Source organism: Ctenopharyngodon idella, chromosome 6 (assembly GCF_019924925.1).
Source record: "Ctenopharyngodon idella isolate HZGC_01 chromosome 6, HZGC01, whole genome shotgun sequence".
Taxonomy (NCBI): Eukaryota; Metazoa; Chordata; class Actinopteri; order Cypriniformes; family Xenocyprididae; genus Ctenopharyngodon; species Ctenopharyngodon idella.
Window position 1 is genome coordinate 26384455 of NC_067225.1, and position 17421 is coordinate 26401875.

At 36.7% G+C, this 17421-nt stretch overlaps 1 protein-coding gene across 14 annotated transcripts in view; it reads right to left on the bottom strand.

Moving 5' to 3' along the window:
• foxp1b (forkhead box P1b) overlaps positions 1 to 17421 on the bottom strand; it is a 208882-nt gene that overhangs the window by 67221 nt on the left and 124240 nt on the right. For all 14 annotated transcript variants that reach the window (XM_051896664.1, XM_051896652.1, XM_051896658.1 and 11 more), the window contains one exon: positions 4209 to 4304. In XM_051896664.1, the coding sequence (XP_051752624.1) occupies positions 4209 to 4304 (96 nt within the window). The remainder of the gene's footprint in view (positions 1 to 4208; positions 4305 to 17421) is intronic.

Here is a 17421-nt window from a genome sequence, read left to right on the forward strand (position 1 = left end):
AAGATTTTTTCCCCCCATTTAATTTTTTAAAATCTCCTAGTATGACTAATGAAGAAATATAAGACATATTGTCTGTTAATTATCCAGCATCCAATGCACTACTTATGTTAGAGACGCCCATCGATTAGTAAAGGTTCCCATGAGTTTACTGCCATACCCTGTGTTCCCTATAAGCCCAACAATTAACAATTAGTGTGCTACAATTAAATTTCTCACTGCTGACCAAAATAAATAATGTGCAAACACTTAAATCTTCAAAGTCTTAGGTGGACGGTGATTAAAATGCTGAATTGGTGAGAAAACAGTCACAAATCAAATTAAAATGGTCAAAAGTAAGGAAAGCAAATTGACGCTGGCTTTTGGCGCCTCAATACAGCAATAACACCTAATAGAGATCAGCATCTAATGATAGATAGATCACACAAGACAGCAAGAGCTATTGGGTGCTCAGATAATATAATGAGCTAAAGAGTTATTGGATGGAACGAAGGAGAGAAAAAGATACAGGTTCTGTCAAGAATAGCATACTACCATACTATTTCTGCAGTATATAGTATGCATACTGTGCATAGTCAGAATATTTTCTATATGCAAAGAACAAATGTGACAAAATGGTCAGCATACAACAAAGCATACTAAACTGGGAACTATCTCACAATGCATTGTGCTCAACTGCAGTTCACATTAAGCAGTACTGCACCAGCAAAAGGCATACAGCATAGCATACTGTAGGCTACATGTTTGAAATATTTGTTCCTGCATACAGATTTGCATATTTAAAAACAAATAGCAAGCAGAATAGAGTATTTACTTAGCAGTCTGCAGTATGCTAGGATTCCATTCTGAACACAGTCATAGAAAGACAGAAGAGAGCATGAGGGTGAAAGACAAACACACATGCTTTCTTTTTCACTGGTGTGAGTGACAGGCTGGCCATGCTCTCTGTATACATTAATAAATTTGAATTTTAATTTTGTCTTTGTGTGCTGAGGCTGGTCTGCTCCTCCTCTACTTACTAGCAGTCCGGATAGTGGAATCTGCCGGCCGTTGACCCCTCAGCCTGATGAGTGAAGCTGTTTAGCTTGATCCTTTCGACTTTATCTCAATGCTGGCAAATTCACACAGAACCTAAAGGTCACAGATACCACATTTCTTCCCTTGTGGCTTCTTTCCAGTGATATCTACACAAGTTCTTTTAGACTCCATGGCATGATACTGATATGCCACAACACAGGGCTGCATAATTATGGCAATTAAAAATGCATTTTTTTTAACCTCCATGTTTGCTGTTCTTGTTTGTAGGGCTGCAAAATGTTGCAATTATGTATCAATGTGACTATAAGAAGAAATATAACTATTGTAATATTTCACTGTAATAGTGTTGTCAAAAGTACAGACCCCGATACCAAGTCGGTACTAAAATAAAAAAATGGGACACTTTGAGCGCTGTTGAGCGGATTTTTAAATGCCTCTGATTGACCACTGAGTTCACGCATTCATCAGATATGTCTGTGATTGGCTACAATGATCAAGGCTTCAAAAACATGTTGTAAATAGACATCAATTATGCTCTTCACCGAGTGCTTACACAGATACACAGGGGAACGATTGAAAGCAGGAGTATATCATCGGACTGGTCCACTGATAGACACCGCTCAACAGCACTCAATATTTCAGTACTGGTATTGCGGTCGGTACTTTTGACAACACTACACTGTAAAATAAAAAAATTAGCATTTAAGAAAAATATACTATATTACTACTACTACTAGATTTATTTTACAGTGTGACTGCAAAATTACAATGCTAAAATTTATAGTGGCCTTAATTTCATCATTTTCAAATGTTAAATCATCAAGCTTATATTTTGTCAGAAAATCGCAGTTTCTCTTTGGTTGACAACAGCCAGTTTATAAGAGCTTCTCATTACAAGATTAAGAAGAGGGTTGGCACATGTTGCATGTTCCCAAATGCACTTCATAAGCATCCCAAACTGCAGAGATGAGTTTGTGTGGAGCAGCATTTACGGTGGACAGCTCGAAAACACTGAAAACACCAGATCATGAGCTGCTCACGTGTAAAAGAACACAGTTCTGCGCTTCACTCTGAAACACGCCATGCATATATTCATAAAATTAAATCACAGCTTTTGCGACATGATAATAGAACAATGTTGGATTTATTTCAATGAATCGTGCAGCTATACCACAACACCTCAGTAAAAACTATCATATCTTTGATGAAGAAAATCTGAGTGGTGCTAGTCTGCACAAAACTTGCATCATGATTCTAGTGTGTCGCTATGTGGTTGCTAGAGTGTTTTTTTCTAGCATGTTGCTATGTTGTGTTTTGGGTGAAAAGAGCCAACCTCCAAGTCCCTTTGATATTCAAGTCACTCCTTCAATGTCTAAGATGTTTTTCCTCATTTTATCATCTGCCAGGAAGTCCAAATGCTTAGAAAATGTATGATTTGTCTGTTTCATTAGCAAGTACCACTAAAAAGCCTTCCTATATAGTGATTACACACACAAACAGACTCACTCACAGCAAGGATGTGCGTTAATTAACAAATATGCCCCTTGGTCTCCTGCGATTCAACCACGAAACAAACAACATCCACCTTGCTCAAACAAAGATAAGGATCTGAGAGAGAATGATCTCAAATAAACGTAAATATTGCATCAGACACGGCTAGCTACTCTCTTTAAAGGGGCGCGGATGGGGAAATGAAAAGGGCCGGATTTGCTTTGCATCTCAAAGGGTAGGCAAATAGAAAGCCCGGAGGCTGAGACAGGAGCCAGGGCTGCTCCTGGGCGCCCCCTTTAACTGCTGATGACAGAATTAAGTGTGAAATCAGAGAGAAAGAGACAGATAGAGAATGCCATACTTACTGTACCTCTATTAAATAAGCTAATGTTGTTTGCTCTTCACACTTGCACACACGTTAGATATCCATGTGCTCATAATGTGCTAAAACTGACAGGATTTCATTGTGCGTGATTTGTTAGATTACTGCGAATGATGAAAGAACACTACGCTAATGTGTTTCCAACCCTGTCTGCCTTAATTTCCTGTTTGTCAAGCTTTGACAGGTACAAGTTGTACCACCAACTGTATATATAAATGTAAACAAATAATGCCTGATCACCCATATCAACACACACACACACACACACACACACACAAACACACACACACACACACACACACACACACACACACACACACTTATGTCAGCACCAGTAATGTTCTACAGGAAATGAAAACCACAAATTAGATCACTTTAATATCTAATGTTTCTCCAAGTTTAAATGAGAAGCAGACTTGAGTGTAGCAAACTGTGCTCATTTCTCACCTATTTCTTCTAAAATCTAAAAACTATATTCACATTCATTTAACAGGTCAATATTGTTTGTTCTCATTTTGTTTCTGTTGTATTTCTCATAGGGAAAAACATTTTATTGTATTTTATTTAAAAAAAAAAAAAATGTAAACATACACATTATGCATCAGATGACATCATGTTTCATGTTTAATTTAGCGATTAATTTAATGAAGTTACCTGCTCGGAAACAAATGATTTCACATTTTTAAATAAAAGTTTTACAATACAACAAAAAAAGTTGAATGTGCAAATATCAGTTGCCAAAACAAACCAAAAGAAATTCTAACAAAAACATTTTCAGCAAATAATTTACTTGTTTAGGTAAAAATCAACTAGCTGTTTATAAATGTATTATCTATACATAATGAATTACAATTAAAATTTTAATTTTAATTTATTTAATATAATAAAAAATATTTTATTATCCTAATTATTAATTAAAATCTCTTAATTCCTGAGGTCTGTTTGAATGATGAGTCATTGATGAACATTGATGAATGATGAACAGATTAAATTTTGGCTGATATTGATTCATTCATCACACTTGAAAATCATTCATAAGAACATTTCTCACCTAATTCTGCCAAAATCTAATCATCTGACCTATATCCGTATTCATTTTACAGGTCGATATTGTGTTTCAACAATTTTCTCATTTGTTTCAGTTTCATTTCTAATAAGGAATTTGAGGAGAAACATCGGAGACAGTTGATACTTCTACTAAAACATTCTAAGAACTCCCTTCTAAGAACTCCATTAAGTCTCCTGAGCAATTAAAGAGCAACACTTGAGCAACATCAGAGCTTCACACACGCACACATACCTGTGGTGCAGGCTGCTTGTCATTATTTTTAGGGGACTTGAGGGCACTGCTTTGCTGTTGCTGTTGGAGAAGGATCTGCCGTGCAACTTGTAAGGCCTGAGTGAGAAAAAAAAGACAGTGTGAGAAAAAAAGTTCATGAACAACAGTTTCGATAGTGTTGTGTTTTTGTGTTTGGGGACTGACACTCCCTTGAGAACAGCCCTACTGCTATTTGATGTCAAAGATATAATCCAAATGATGCCATGTTCTTACAGCTGGGCAAGATACTGTTTTTCCATCTCTGTTGTTTTCAAACAAATGTACAGCTTTTTTTGGTCACGTGCAATGATTAGTTACCAAGACAACAAAGTAGGTAAAAATAAGCTGATAGGAAACTGTTATCAAAAATGGTTATCAAAAACAGCTAACAAAACATTATCAGTGAATAGATTACAGCTACAGAGAACAGGGAGGCCACAAGCTGTTGTTTAATATTTCTGTTCAGAATAAAATATTAGCATACTGCATACTACTGTATATACTAGGGTTGTCACGGTACCAAAATTTCAGTGGTCGGTACCAATACCAGCAAAAACTGTTGAATTATACAGTGGGGTTAAGTAGATTCTGACTACTTTTGACCAGCAACGCTGATAGGCCAATGTATAACTTCACACACTCAAAAGATTTGATTGTTAAAAACACACTGTAAATAGAAACCTTTGACGCTCAGAGAGCGCTCAAACAAACCGGAACGAGAGCGTTTGAAAGCCCTTATCAGCTCTTATCAGTGTCTTATCAGCAGGTACCAAATATACCCAGTGCTCGGTACTGGAACTGCAGAAATGCTGGTACCATCCATTTTTTCTATTAGTACTGGTATGTTTGACAACGCTAGTATATAGGCTACTGTATACTACCTTTATTTTTAAAAAGGAAATGTCAGTGCTTCCCACACATTGACTTTACTTGGGCGGGCCGCCTAGGTATATTAACGGCCGCCCAAGTTTTGCTTTTATTATTTTTATCCTCTTATACTTTATCTGCCCGAGATAAAACCATCCGCGATCGAATAACTAGTGGAAAAGTAGCCTATGTAATTAAAATGAATTTGACTAAATAAAAATATTGTTAAAAATCACACATTATTTGTTGTTCGTCACATGTAGTAGACCATTTTTGTGCCGTGGGTAATAGGACGATTTTTCACCTGGCTACCACCACAAGTGTATTTCAAACCTGTGGGAAGCACTGAATGTACACATTATGCATTAAACATATAAAAAAAAATGTGGTGTGTTTAATTTAGTGAATTGAGTGAAATTATCAGCTCGGAAATTATCACACATTTATAAATAAAAAAAAAAAAAAAAAAAAAAAAAAAAAACATAATACATAAAAAAAGTAGGTTGTAAAATGTGCAAATATCAGTTGCCAAAACAAATCGAAAGAAAGAAGTTAACAAAAAATCTTTTAGTAAAAAGATGTACTTGCTAAGATAAAAATTAACTAGCTGGTAATAAATGTATTATTCATAAATAAATAATTAAATAAATAAATAAATATAAACATTTTATTACAATTTATGTAATATAATTAATATAATAAAACATTTAATCAAAATTTGTGTTAAAATTTCTTAATTCCTGAGTGCCGAGTAAATAATAAGCTGCTTAAAAAAAACTGCTTAAATTGTGGCTGATATTGTTTCTGGTTGATTCATGGAAATAAAAGATCAAGAAACATGCAGTGCATTGTGGGATACTCTACCCAGCACTGTTGCATACTGTACTTTTGACAACTGTAGTAGTTGGTCTGGCTGTTCTAGCCATACAGAACGTTTCATACTACATTTTCATACTATATGCTACAGTAAGGGTAGTATGGTATGCAGACAGTAACTTCTCTCTCTCTCTTTTGCTACGTTTATCTGTTTGTCTGCCTCCCCCCACCCTCCCCTGATCATAAAGCAAATAAAAAGTTTATTAGCCTTCAAAATATCTGTCAAAGGACATGGCCCTGTGAGTGGAAAACAAAATACAGTGCAGTCACATGTTTACTGGCTGGACTACTCCCTTCCCCCCCACCATAAATAATCAGACATGCCATCCAGAGCAAACAAAAGCAACAGCGGTGCTGGGAAAAAAAGTTCTCCAGTTGAGCAAAAAAAGGCACCAATACCAAGAAAAGCAAGCAGCGTGTTCCCATAGAACAGCAGGGGCAGACTCACACCTACACCAGAGAACCATCTGAGTAAATAACTGCTTCATTCTTTCCACCCTCATCACACCAAAAACTCCCACAATTCAACAAACAGTCGCAGTAACATCTAAAACCCTTGGGCTTCTCGGTGGGTGGAGTTCAGACTTCATTATCTGATATTAGTGGCATGTTATTAGCAACCTGATGCTATAAAGGGTTTGAGAAAGTGTGCAAAACACGTGGGTTTGCACTGAATGAGATGAAATTTACACCATTTCATGTAAAAAGAAATTAAAAGGAGAAAGAACAGGCCTATATTAGAGAGTAAAGGGTTACTGCCTGGTCCTGCTCTCTAAGGCACAATAAAGAAGTCATGGAGATGAGAACTGAAGCGCTGGGCTGGAGAAGCCAGCTGTTTGTGTGTGTGTGTGAGTGACCTTCTCATGCACTGGAGTTGTGGGATGACATCATGAGGCAGGAATATAATAACAGGCTACAGAGGGGCCACTTCAGTGCCGTCTGACACTGACCGTCATCATTATAGACAAACACACAACACGCTACACTATATTACATTAAAACATATATTACCATATATTCACAGCACAGAAGTAAAAGGGTTATAATCAAGATGAATCATATTTTCCTTGAACTATTGAGATATGCTGCAAAAATCATTTTCGTTAATCAGTATTTGTCTTGTTTCCCAGTAAAAATATACATGAGAAAGAAAAAAAAAAAAAAAAAAAAAAAGTAAAATAAGACATTTTCAGAGAGCATATCTTTTTAGTACACCATGGGCAAACAGTTTTTTTCTTTCTTGTTTTAAGCACAAATGTGTAAGATTTATGCTTTAAACAATAAAAATGTCCATGGGGGTACGAAAAGTCAAATGAATTCTCATTAAGATATGTTCTCATGTTACAATTCTCAAGCAAATTATCTTCATTATTTTAATGATTTTAAGATATTATTATAGACATTATTATTCCTAAATAATATATAGGTAAGCATATGGGAAAGTTCATCAAACCTTCTGTTCCTTACTGCATGAATACCTGCTGCGCTGAATATCCTTCTGAAGGATCCCAACATCAGGAAAGAGCTGCTGTAGTTTTGAACTGATATATTCAGTCTGAATTTAACAGTTTATGCATAACATATCAACGGCTCCTCTGCCCTCGAAGTTCTTTGTGATTTAAATTCCAGTAATATTTTTATATATATATATATATAAAAAAAAAAAAAAAACACTTCACTACCCATCAAAACTTTTCATCGAACAAATAAATGAGCGATATTTCCATGCTGACCTGAGGCCCGTTAAAATATGACGGAGGCTTATTTGAAAGGGACAGTCCCTATGCCACTCTCTCACCCAAACCACCAGCACCGCGCTCTCCCCCTCCCACACTGACCGGCCAGGCGCTCGCACACAGCAGAAAAATAAATACCCTATTTATAGAAGCCTAATTAAATATGCATGACAATATGACACTAAAGTCTTCCAGTGCCATGAATGGACTGAAACTCTTCATTTTGGGTGACTAGCAGAAATGTGAGAAAACCCATCCAGTACATGAACTCAAAAGACAGGGACATGTGGATATAAACAAGTCAAATTTTGTGCTCATGTAGGTTTGTTTAGCATAAATCCTTCTGAAAAGTTCTGTTTGAAAAACTAAGTTGTCAAAATACTTGAATGTATATTATTTTGTGTTTTATAAATTTTTTATAATGTTATAATATACTGTGTATATATATATTATATATACATATATATACATATACACATATACACACACACACACACACAGTATGTGTGCGTGTGTGTAAATGACAATGACTTAAAGTGTCTACAAAATGCCTACATGTTTATTTTATTAAATGTTTTCAAGCCCTAATGAAAACAAGCGGAAACAAGATTTGAATCTTAGGCCTTTCTCTATGTTTTATCTCTTTTAATCAATTCGAAAAAAAAAATCTTATGCCAAGAAACCATGTATATATTACTAATTTATGCATTTCCTCTCAGGTGCTCTTTCTCAGCATTTTGCAGAGCCCCATGTGACCAAAGATAAAAAGTGTTGAAATGAGTCAGACTTCTTTTATAACTGGTAATACTTTGCTAGGACTCACTCACTCTTTTAGGTCTGGTGGTTATGCCAGACGGAACGTAAAACACGCTCCCCCAACCGTAAGATAAAGATTACTGCATGAGCACACTGACGCTGCACACGCTTTGTTTACACAGAAACTTTTATGACACAAAAATACTTGGTGCTCACAGTTTGCACTGAGACACTGCTGGAACAAGGATATTTGAGTCAACAGGATGTGATATTGAGACACTTCAAGATGAGGACATGAAGTACAATGTGCTGCTTTCAGTTGTTAATTGCGTCAGAAAGGCTGTCAACAAACAAACCAGATGATCAATCAGGAGATACGGAGGTCTAAAAAAAACAACATTAGGCTACGCTAAACCACAAGTCTGCTTCCTGTCGAGAACGCTTTCAGGAGAACATCTTCTATATCAAATAAGACTTCACAAGCGCACCTTAATAATAACAAATTTTTTGTTGTTAATGCAGCAAGCTAAAAGATACGTCTTCATCGAATACGTCGGAAAAAAGGCAATTAAGACAAAAGAGCAAAGAAAGGATGATTCAAAGACTCTGTCAGGATCAAAACTAATGAGAAGAGTGAGGATGAACTTGGCACCGTTTCCGAGGTGAGCACGGGCCCCGGGCGAAGGAATTATTTGTTGTTTAACAAGCTAGCGAGCACGGCTGACAGTCGGAGGGTTAGCGTCGCGCTAAAGCGACCCATTGTGAGCTGTCACTGTGATGTTTACAAAGCACCCGTCCCCACACACACACGCACACACACACACACACACATACACAAACAGCCCCCTTGCGCTCCCCCTTTCCATCTCTTTGCCTGGAATTCATCTTCTTTTGATCTGGCATTCAAAGGTAGCGGGGGTTTGATAGACGCGCTAGGCTAAAAGCAGCTCCAGACACAAGCACGATAAACTGCCAGACGATGACAGGCCAGGCATCTGAAGGCGCGTTTAAAGTGAGGAGAACAACGTGCTGTCTGGGCGCTACAATAGCGAATCAAGAGACGTATTAGGTGGAACTGATCGGATACAAAAACGGTTCAAAGACAGATAATGCTAACAGATGACTGAGCTGCTGAAGGAGCACAAACGTGCCTCGCTATGGGCAACGCTTGATGCTAATCAGCGAAAATACATATTGATGACAGTGGATAGGATGGAAAAAAAGCAAATGAAAACACGTTCATTAAAATCACTTAATGCAAAAGAAAAGGTCAGCGGTGGCTGTCTAGTCCTTTTAATTCTTACGCCGTAACACTACTTGAAAGTGACTCATGCGACTCATCGAGCGCCGGACATCTGATGTCTTGCGAATCCTTCATTAAAATTCCTCGTTAGGATTATTTGATGTCATGACTCCACGACGCACACACAAATACACACATAACCCCTCCAGGTGTTTGTGATTAGAAAACAACCCTTGAGAACCCAACAAGGCCCCCTGCGTAATCGCTGACAGTGACAACAATATTTTTTTCCTATTTGTCGTCCCCTACACTCACACTTCCATGCAAATGGCATCGTTCTGCATATATGCATCTGTTTACGTGATGTATTCAAGTGTAACATATAATATCTAAGCCAGCATTCGTGCGTGTCTTTATGTCACTTGCACATGTGGATTATGTACAGGCTTTGGGGGTTACCGCTGTGTAAGCCCAGCTTCGCTTGCCACACAAATCCCTATATGTGGATTCACTTTACCCTGAAAAAAACGAAAGATTTTATGATATATACGGTGTATATATGGGAAACCAGACTAGTTACTGCAAGATTACAGTCTTAGCTTTTTGTTTTCTAGTTAAAATATCTAAAAATACTTTTTTTTTTACAGTGTATTTTTTGCTGTGCATATATCAGTAACTAAGGTTTTGATTAAAAAGTCCAGTTACATAAAAACTTGTCTTCTCTAGCTTGTCTGTGTGGTTTTGAATGCTAGTTTCAAACATCTACGTCAAAACAGTCTTAGAGTAAAGATTGCAAGCTAAAAAAAGTAACATAATTCGTAATATCTGTTGGATAAAGTAAATAAATAAATAAAAATGCAGTTTCATAACTGTTTTACTGTATAAGTGTAGTTGAAAAGCCTATAACAGGCTTTTTAATGGCAGGTTCCATTCTGACAACTTACCTCATGCAGTTTGACTGGCAACATGACCTGCTAAATAGAAATGTTGTCAAAATTAAAGTGTTCAAAGAAAAGTGGGTGTTAACCACAGAGATTAGCTAAATAACAAACACCCAAAAAGAAAAAAAAAATAGATCTGTTTAATGTTCGTCAGGAGGGAAAAATGTAAAAAGATGTGTATTTCACTGAAATTTGATGAGACAAATGTAAAGACAATGGCTTGTGTTAACCTCTGAGGGTCTGGTTTTGTGTACATCTCAAGGCAGGCCTGACTATGAAAAATGAGACAGTGCTTATTTGTGTAGGGTCTTCTAAAGCAGCTCCTCTATCCGTCTTCCCATTCACCATCGTGCCCCTCGCCGTGGTCGGGAAGACCTTGAATGTGAAATGGCTCAGACTAATCGGGCCTTTAATTGGTGGAAGATGTGCGTACAGGTGAAACTGTATCCCAGCGGCCATTGTGAGAGGGGGTTGTTTACACAGTGTTAAGAGGTCTGGAGATTGGGCTCCTCAGACAAGACCCACAGAAAAGACTGCTAATAGGTTAGCGCATAGAACTGTCGTAGACTAAGCACATCTTCTTGTTCTCTACAGAGCTAGAGGGCTTTTTCTTAAATGTCACAGTTATTAGATTGACTTTTTTTTGGCAGGATGGTCCTAAGGGCTTCCTGGGAAGGTTTAAAAGTTGTCAAGGTTTTATGAGAAAGTTTAAGGAAAAAAAAAAAAAAAAAAAAAAAAAAAAAATGTCTGGCTACACCACTCCTGCTTTCCCAATCGCTTATTTTTATTTAGTCCCAATCTATCTCTGTCTCATTTTAGATTAAAATTACAAAGTAGACTGTGAGAGTGATCCTCAAAGAAACAGTACACCCCAAAATAAAAATTCTGTTATTTATTCACTCTTATTTACGTGTCATTCCAAACCCATAAGTCCTTTCTGTGCAACATGTAAAGAGATGCACTACTGCTCAAGTTTGGGGTTTACGTAAATGCTTTTGAAAGAAGTCTGCATTTAAGGCTGCATTTACTTGATCAAAAAAATTTGTTTAATATTATTACAATTTCAAATAACCATTTTCTGTTTTAATATATTTAAAAATGTAATTTATTCCAGTGTTGGCAAAGCTGAATTTTCAGCATTATTACTCCAGTCTTCAGTGTCATGTGATCCTTCAGAAATTAATCTAATATGCTGATTTGCTGCTCAAGTAGACATTATTATTAATGTTGAAAACAGTTGTACTGCTTAATATTTGTGGAAATTGTGATTTTTTTCCCCAGGATTCCTGTATCTTTATTTTCAGAATTCAAATGTAACTATAAATGTAGCATTATAAATGTCTTTACTGTCACTTTTTGATCAATTTAATGCATTCTTACTGAATAAAAGCATTAATTTCTTTCAAAATAAATAAATAAATAAATAAAATCTTACTGACCCCAAACTTTTGAATGGTAGTGTAAATTCAATAATAAATACATTTTTTAAAAATTCTTGCAAAAGTTCAATTTTCACAGTGTTTTAGAGGCGACACAAGTGCAATCCAATAACTGGCCTCAAATATAAAGACAATACTAAACTAACAGAATACGGAAATAGAAATAATCCATTCATTTTTTTTTTTTTTTTTTTTTTTAAATAAAATACCAATGACAAAATTAATAAACACTTTGTAATTAAACAATTTAGGTGAACTATTCACAAACTATATTACATTGAAAAGCAAAACTGTGTTTGTCTCCATTCACCGTCAGTGTCACCTAATTAAAATTCATATGATTCAGGAATGCTCCTTCACTGCCATGAGATCGTAAGTACTGAAGATCAGGACTGTTTGTATTAATTGAGTTTTTCTTTCTCTTGCTAATTCTGCCTTCTTTTGTTCGTTTTCTAGATTGGACATTTATCTGCAATGCAAAAGAGGGCCGGTCAGCTTCCTGTTAAGTATCTAATTGATGCAATTTCCAAAAAGCCTCTTCACATGGAAAACAGGCGCTCGTAGAATCACGGCCTCTTGGAAACATGCTCGCTGTTTAGATTTCTAAACTAATTCATGTAGAATACATAAATAAATCAATGTTATATACCCACTTCAAACCATTACTACTCCCTCCCATGGCTGCACTTTTCTACCAATCTATTAATATTAATGACAACACTAAACATTTCAAATTGCTGTGCTCAAACCATGTAAGGCTCAGTGAATGATTGCAGTAGATAAGCACTGTCTTTAAAAAGAAAAAAAAAAAAAAAAAACACTGACTGGTAACAGTTGGAGTTGACAAGCATTCCGTCTAGCGAGTATAATAAAAAGTGAGTGAGAGGGTGCATGAAGGTATGAAAGGAGAGTGTTTGCATGTGTGTGTTTGTGCATTTGTTTCCATGTGGACGACGGGAGGTGCGGGTGCATGACTGTTGATGGATGGATGAGAGCGATGGAGAGAAAAAAGAGAGAGATGATGAAGGAGGCATAGGGAGAGTAAACAGGGCGCTGTGTGGAGCCTGGTACGGATGTGTGACCCCGGGCCTGGGGGTCGTCTTAGTTATGCGGCTCTGACAGCCTCAGTTTGCAGTTTGTTTGGATTCCCGAAGCTCCGCCTCAGGAGCAGCTTAACAACAGATGGCAAGAGAGGGGCTCCATTCATAGAGCCGGACATAAGGAGACATACACAAACACACACAAGGTGATGTATGCTGAGATCTGTGCATGAATGCTGGCTTGTTTTCTCTCTGGTTTAAATGAAGACACATATACAAAGCAGGGATGTCCAAAATGACATATTTTCAAAATAGATGGGTTGTCTAAACCAAGGGATTTTAAATTGGGGTCCAGAGATCCCCAGGTCACTGCAAAAGGCTGCTAGGGTTCATAGAAAAATAAGATAAAATAAAATAATAAAATAAATTTTATTGTATTAATTATTTTTATTGTATTTTTTTTGTTGTATTATTCATTTTATTTTATTATTTAATTTTATTTTTATATCTTTATATCTAGCTTCCACCAGACCAACTTTCAACGTATTCAACGTACAAAGAAAGTGTAAAACTCTTGCAGCTCAAAAAGCGTATGCTACATCCTACACCTTCCCTATTTAACTTACGGAAAAAGTGTAACTGACGCGACGCCAGTTCACACTTTCTTCGTAACTTGAATACGGAAGGCGGTCTGGTGGAAGCTGGATATTTTACTTCATAACTTGTTAAATATGGATTTTTTTTTTTTTTCTTTCTTTTTTTTTTTACACAAATGCATCGCTTTAGAAGGCCTTTACTAACTCCCAGGAGCTGTGTGGAGTACACGTTTATGATGGATGGATGTGGATGGAAGCACTTTCTTCAGCTCATACTCGTGACCCCGTTCACTGCCATTATAAAGCTTGGATGCATAAGGATATTTATTAAAATATCTCCAATTGTGTTCATCAGAAAGAAGAAAGTCATATACACCTAGGATTGCTTGAGGGTGAGTAAAGCTTGGGGTAATTTTCATTTGAAAGTGAACTAATCCTTTAAGCAAAAAAACAGAAGTGGAAAAAAAAAAAAAAAAAAAAAAAAAAAGACGACACCGCAAATTCACTCATTGAAATCATTGAAACCATTAGTTGGTTATTAGATGACTAGTTGACCATCCTGATCCATCCCTAAAGGCCAATTCACACCGCACAGATAAACGCCAACAAACACGTTTTTTACCCGTCTTTGTCTGTTGCCGTCGGTCGGGCTTTGTTTTCACCTGACTGAAAATGTTCAATCAGCGTTTGTCGGTGTCTATTGGGACAGTATGAACATGACAGTTATTTTTCATAAAATTCTAAATCCAGCGGCCAACTTGTGTGTTGGTGTTTGTCTGTGCATTGTGAATTGGCCTTAACACACAAAAGCACAAGCATGCACTGAAACAGTCGCATACACAAAAGCTCCCTATCATTTAATTTAAATTCCCTTTGTCATTTAATACACACCTCAATCCAGCATCTGACGCCAGATTCCGTCTATCAAGACAGTTATTGAATTACGATTGTGTTTATTGCCCCTTTAGTGCGATGTAAACGCATAAACATCCTTCTAGCATACAAGAAAAGCCATCTGCAAAATATTGTCTCCTCATCTCCAAGCTCTCTTCCACGTCAATTATGTCTTTAGACTTCACAGGCTCATGGTGATGGAGTGGCCGTAAAACCCACTCACATTAATACTCCATTGTGCATCTGCTGCTAACGGTAATTAAAGAACTAAATGACTCATAAGAATAGATGAATTAACCACAAGTAGAAAAAAATGAGAAAGGAATGAGAGGCGTGGGGAACCTGCCACATAGAAATATGTGCCGTTAAGAGTGCAGTTCAGTACTACAGTAATCAGCGTTATCGGCTGAACACAAGGAATGATGATGCCACCATCTTAGTGGTGAGATGTCTGTGTGGCACTGCCTTTTGCCACCATTGACTGATGCATAAAGAGAGGATAGGACATGACTGGGAGAACAGGATATGATACAAGCCAGATTCAAATTTGCAGCGCCTGCACAGCAACGCAGCTCATTGTGTTAGAGAATGGCTGTGTCTAAAATCGCATACTCTCTTGAGTAGGTAATCCTGACATACTACATGTTGTTGTTATCATGTGACCTACAAGCATCAGATCAGTTGCATCGCTTCACTGCCATTCAAAAATCCCCTCCTGTGGCCTCATGGGATAGTAAAGTGCCCATTGTACGCACACTTCAGAATCTCACCGGAAGCAGTAGGTCATCCAGGTTTTGCCTTTTTGCCTACTCTTTATTAGTACTGTGAATTTGAACATACTTCTTTCATCACATACTGTTTTTCACCAACTATATAGTAGGGAAATATGTGATTTCGGATGCAGCCAGTGTCAGTGTCATGGTTTGCAGTCAGGGTAGATGGCATTTTTAATTCAATATAAATAAAAATAAGGCTAAATATTAATCATTACACAATTTCCAGTGGAAAAAACTTCCAGAAACCATGGAAGACAGCACAACATATTGAATTAAATACAGTCAAATTAAATACATAAAAAAAAAAAAAAAAAAAAAAAAAATCAGAATAACAATAAAAAAAATTAAATAAAAATGCAGGTCGCTAAACTCTATCTTACATGTTTGCTGGTGTTTTCAGATCATTCGCGCTTCGTCCGCAGTGTAGAGAGAGAGCGCATGCACACAGTTGCCAGATCGCAATGATTAAGTAAAACACCAGACAGAAAACGTATTCTTTTAAGAGAAAATGGGGGATTGATTGGGGGATTTAAACTCTTGACATCTAGCAAAAGCAAGCATGAAAACTCATAGTAGAGACTTGATAAAAACAGTCTGTAATATTTTGTCTCCTCTTGTTTTCGGCAAAAACAAATAGAGTTCTTTTTTAGTCGTCTTTTTCGTCAATGATATTGCATGTTGATATAGTCACAGTTATCATTGAGATTTCGTTAATGAAATTAACACTAATGCCAAGAATAATCAGTTTTAAAACTCACTAATATTTCCAGGTTTTCCATCAGTGTGGTAAACCTAAGTTATGAGGAGTTGCTGGGAAGGCTGATGAGGGTGATGGAAGGGAACTTAAGAAGTAAACTTAAGTTACATTACCATCACAAACAAACACATACACAATGCCATCTGACAATTTTCTTCTTGAGGATGTAATGCTCAGTTAAACCTGCCACTGGCTTGCTCCAGTAATCCATTTGTCAACATGGAAGATGGTCAGAACATGCAAACATTGCTGGGGATTTAGAGATAATGTGGAATATAACAACATATTCTTTTCTGTTATTGCATTTACGCCCAAGATGTTGCATCAGATTGTATGGTACATGATAGAGAGGAAGAATAAGCGGGTACTTGCAAACACAAGCGATGGCTGACTCAGATTAGTATTCGATTTTAGTGCCTTGATTTTTGTCTTAATTTTTTTGAAACAAAAATGGGTTTGGGGTTTTATATCAATTATGTCTGTCTTGTTGTCATTACAGTAGTGAGTGAAAGTGAAAGTGGTGGGCTGCTGTTAGAAAAAGCTGCAAACTCTCAGATAAAGGGATTCTGCATGCAAAATTAACTAGTTTGTGGCAAAATAGGCATATTGTTCGAAAGAATGGTCACGAGCCTGGACAAGTTGGCCAGATTTCAAACAAGCTTGAAGTCAAAAGGTTCAAAACAAATTCAAAACTGAATCAAATCCTATAGTGAATGACTGGCTGTTACTCTGTTTCACCAATGTAATAACTCACTTTTGCAATGTCTTTCCTTTTTAGCCATCATCAACCTGCAATTTTACAGATCACTTTTCATGATCCAGCCAATCAATGGACAGAAGTTGATCTGGAGTGCTGAACTATTCAGAAAAACAAATACACTTTTTGAACAAATATTCAAAAAAAAAAAAAAAAAAAAAAAAAAAAAAAAAAAATCATAGGTCAAATTATAATTACATAAATAATTACATTTGAATAACTAAATTTTCTGACTTAGCAAAGGGTTCAATTTTAAGAATTTCCCAGTGGATATCCAACTTAAAGTCAAGTACTTATCTGTCCAAAAGGCCAAATTCTATAACTGACAATGATGCACACAGGCACTATAATTCACAAGCCCCTCTGCAAAATCTCTGTGGTATCGTTTTCATAGACTCATCTCACCTGAAGTCAGCTTTATCAATGTGTGTGTGTACTGCTCTTGGTTGAAGAAGACACAAAGGGTCAGCTCCTGGTGTCATTAGGCAGTGAGCCTGGAGAGAAAGCTCTTGATATA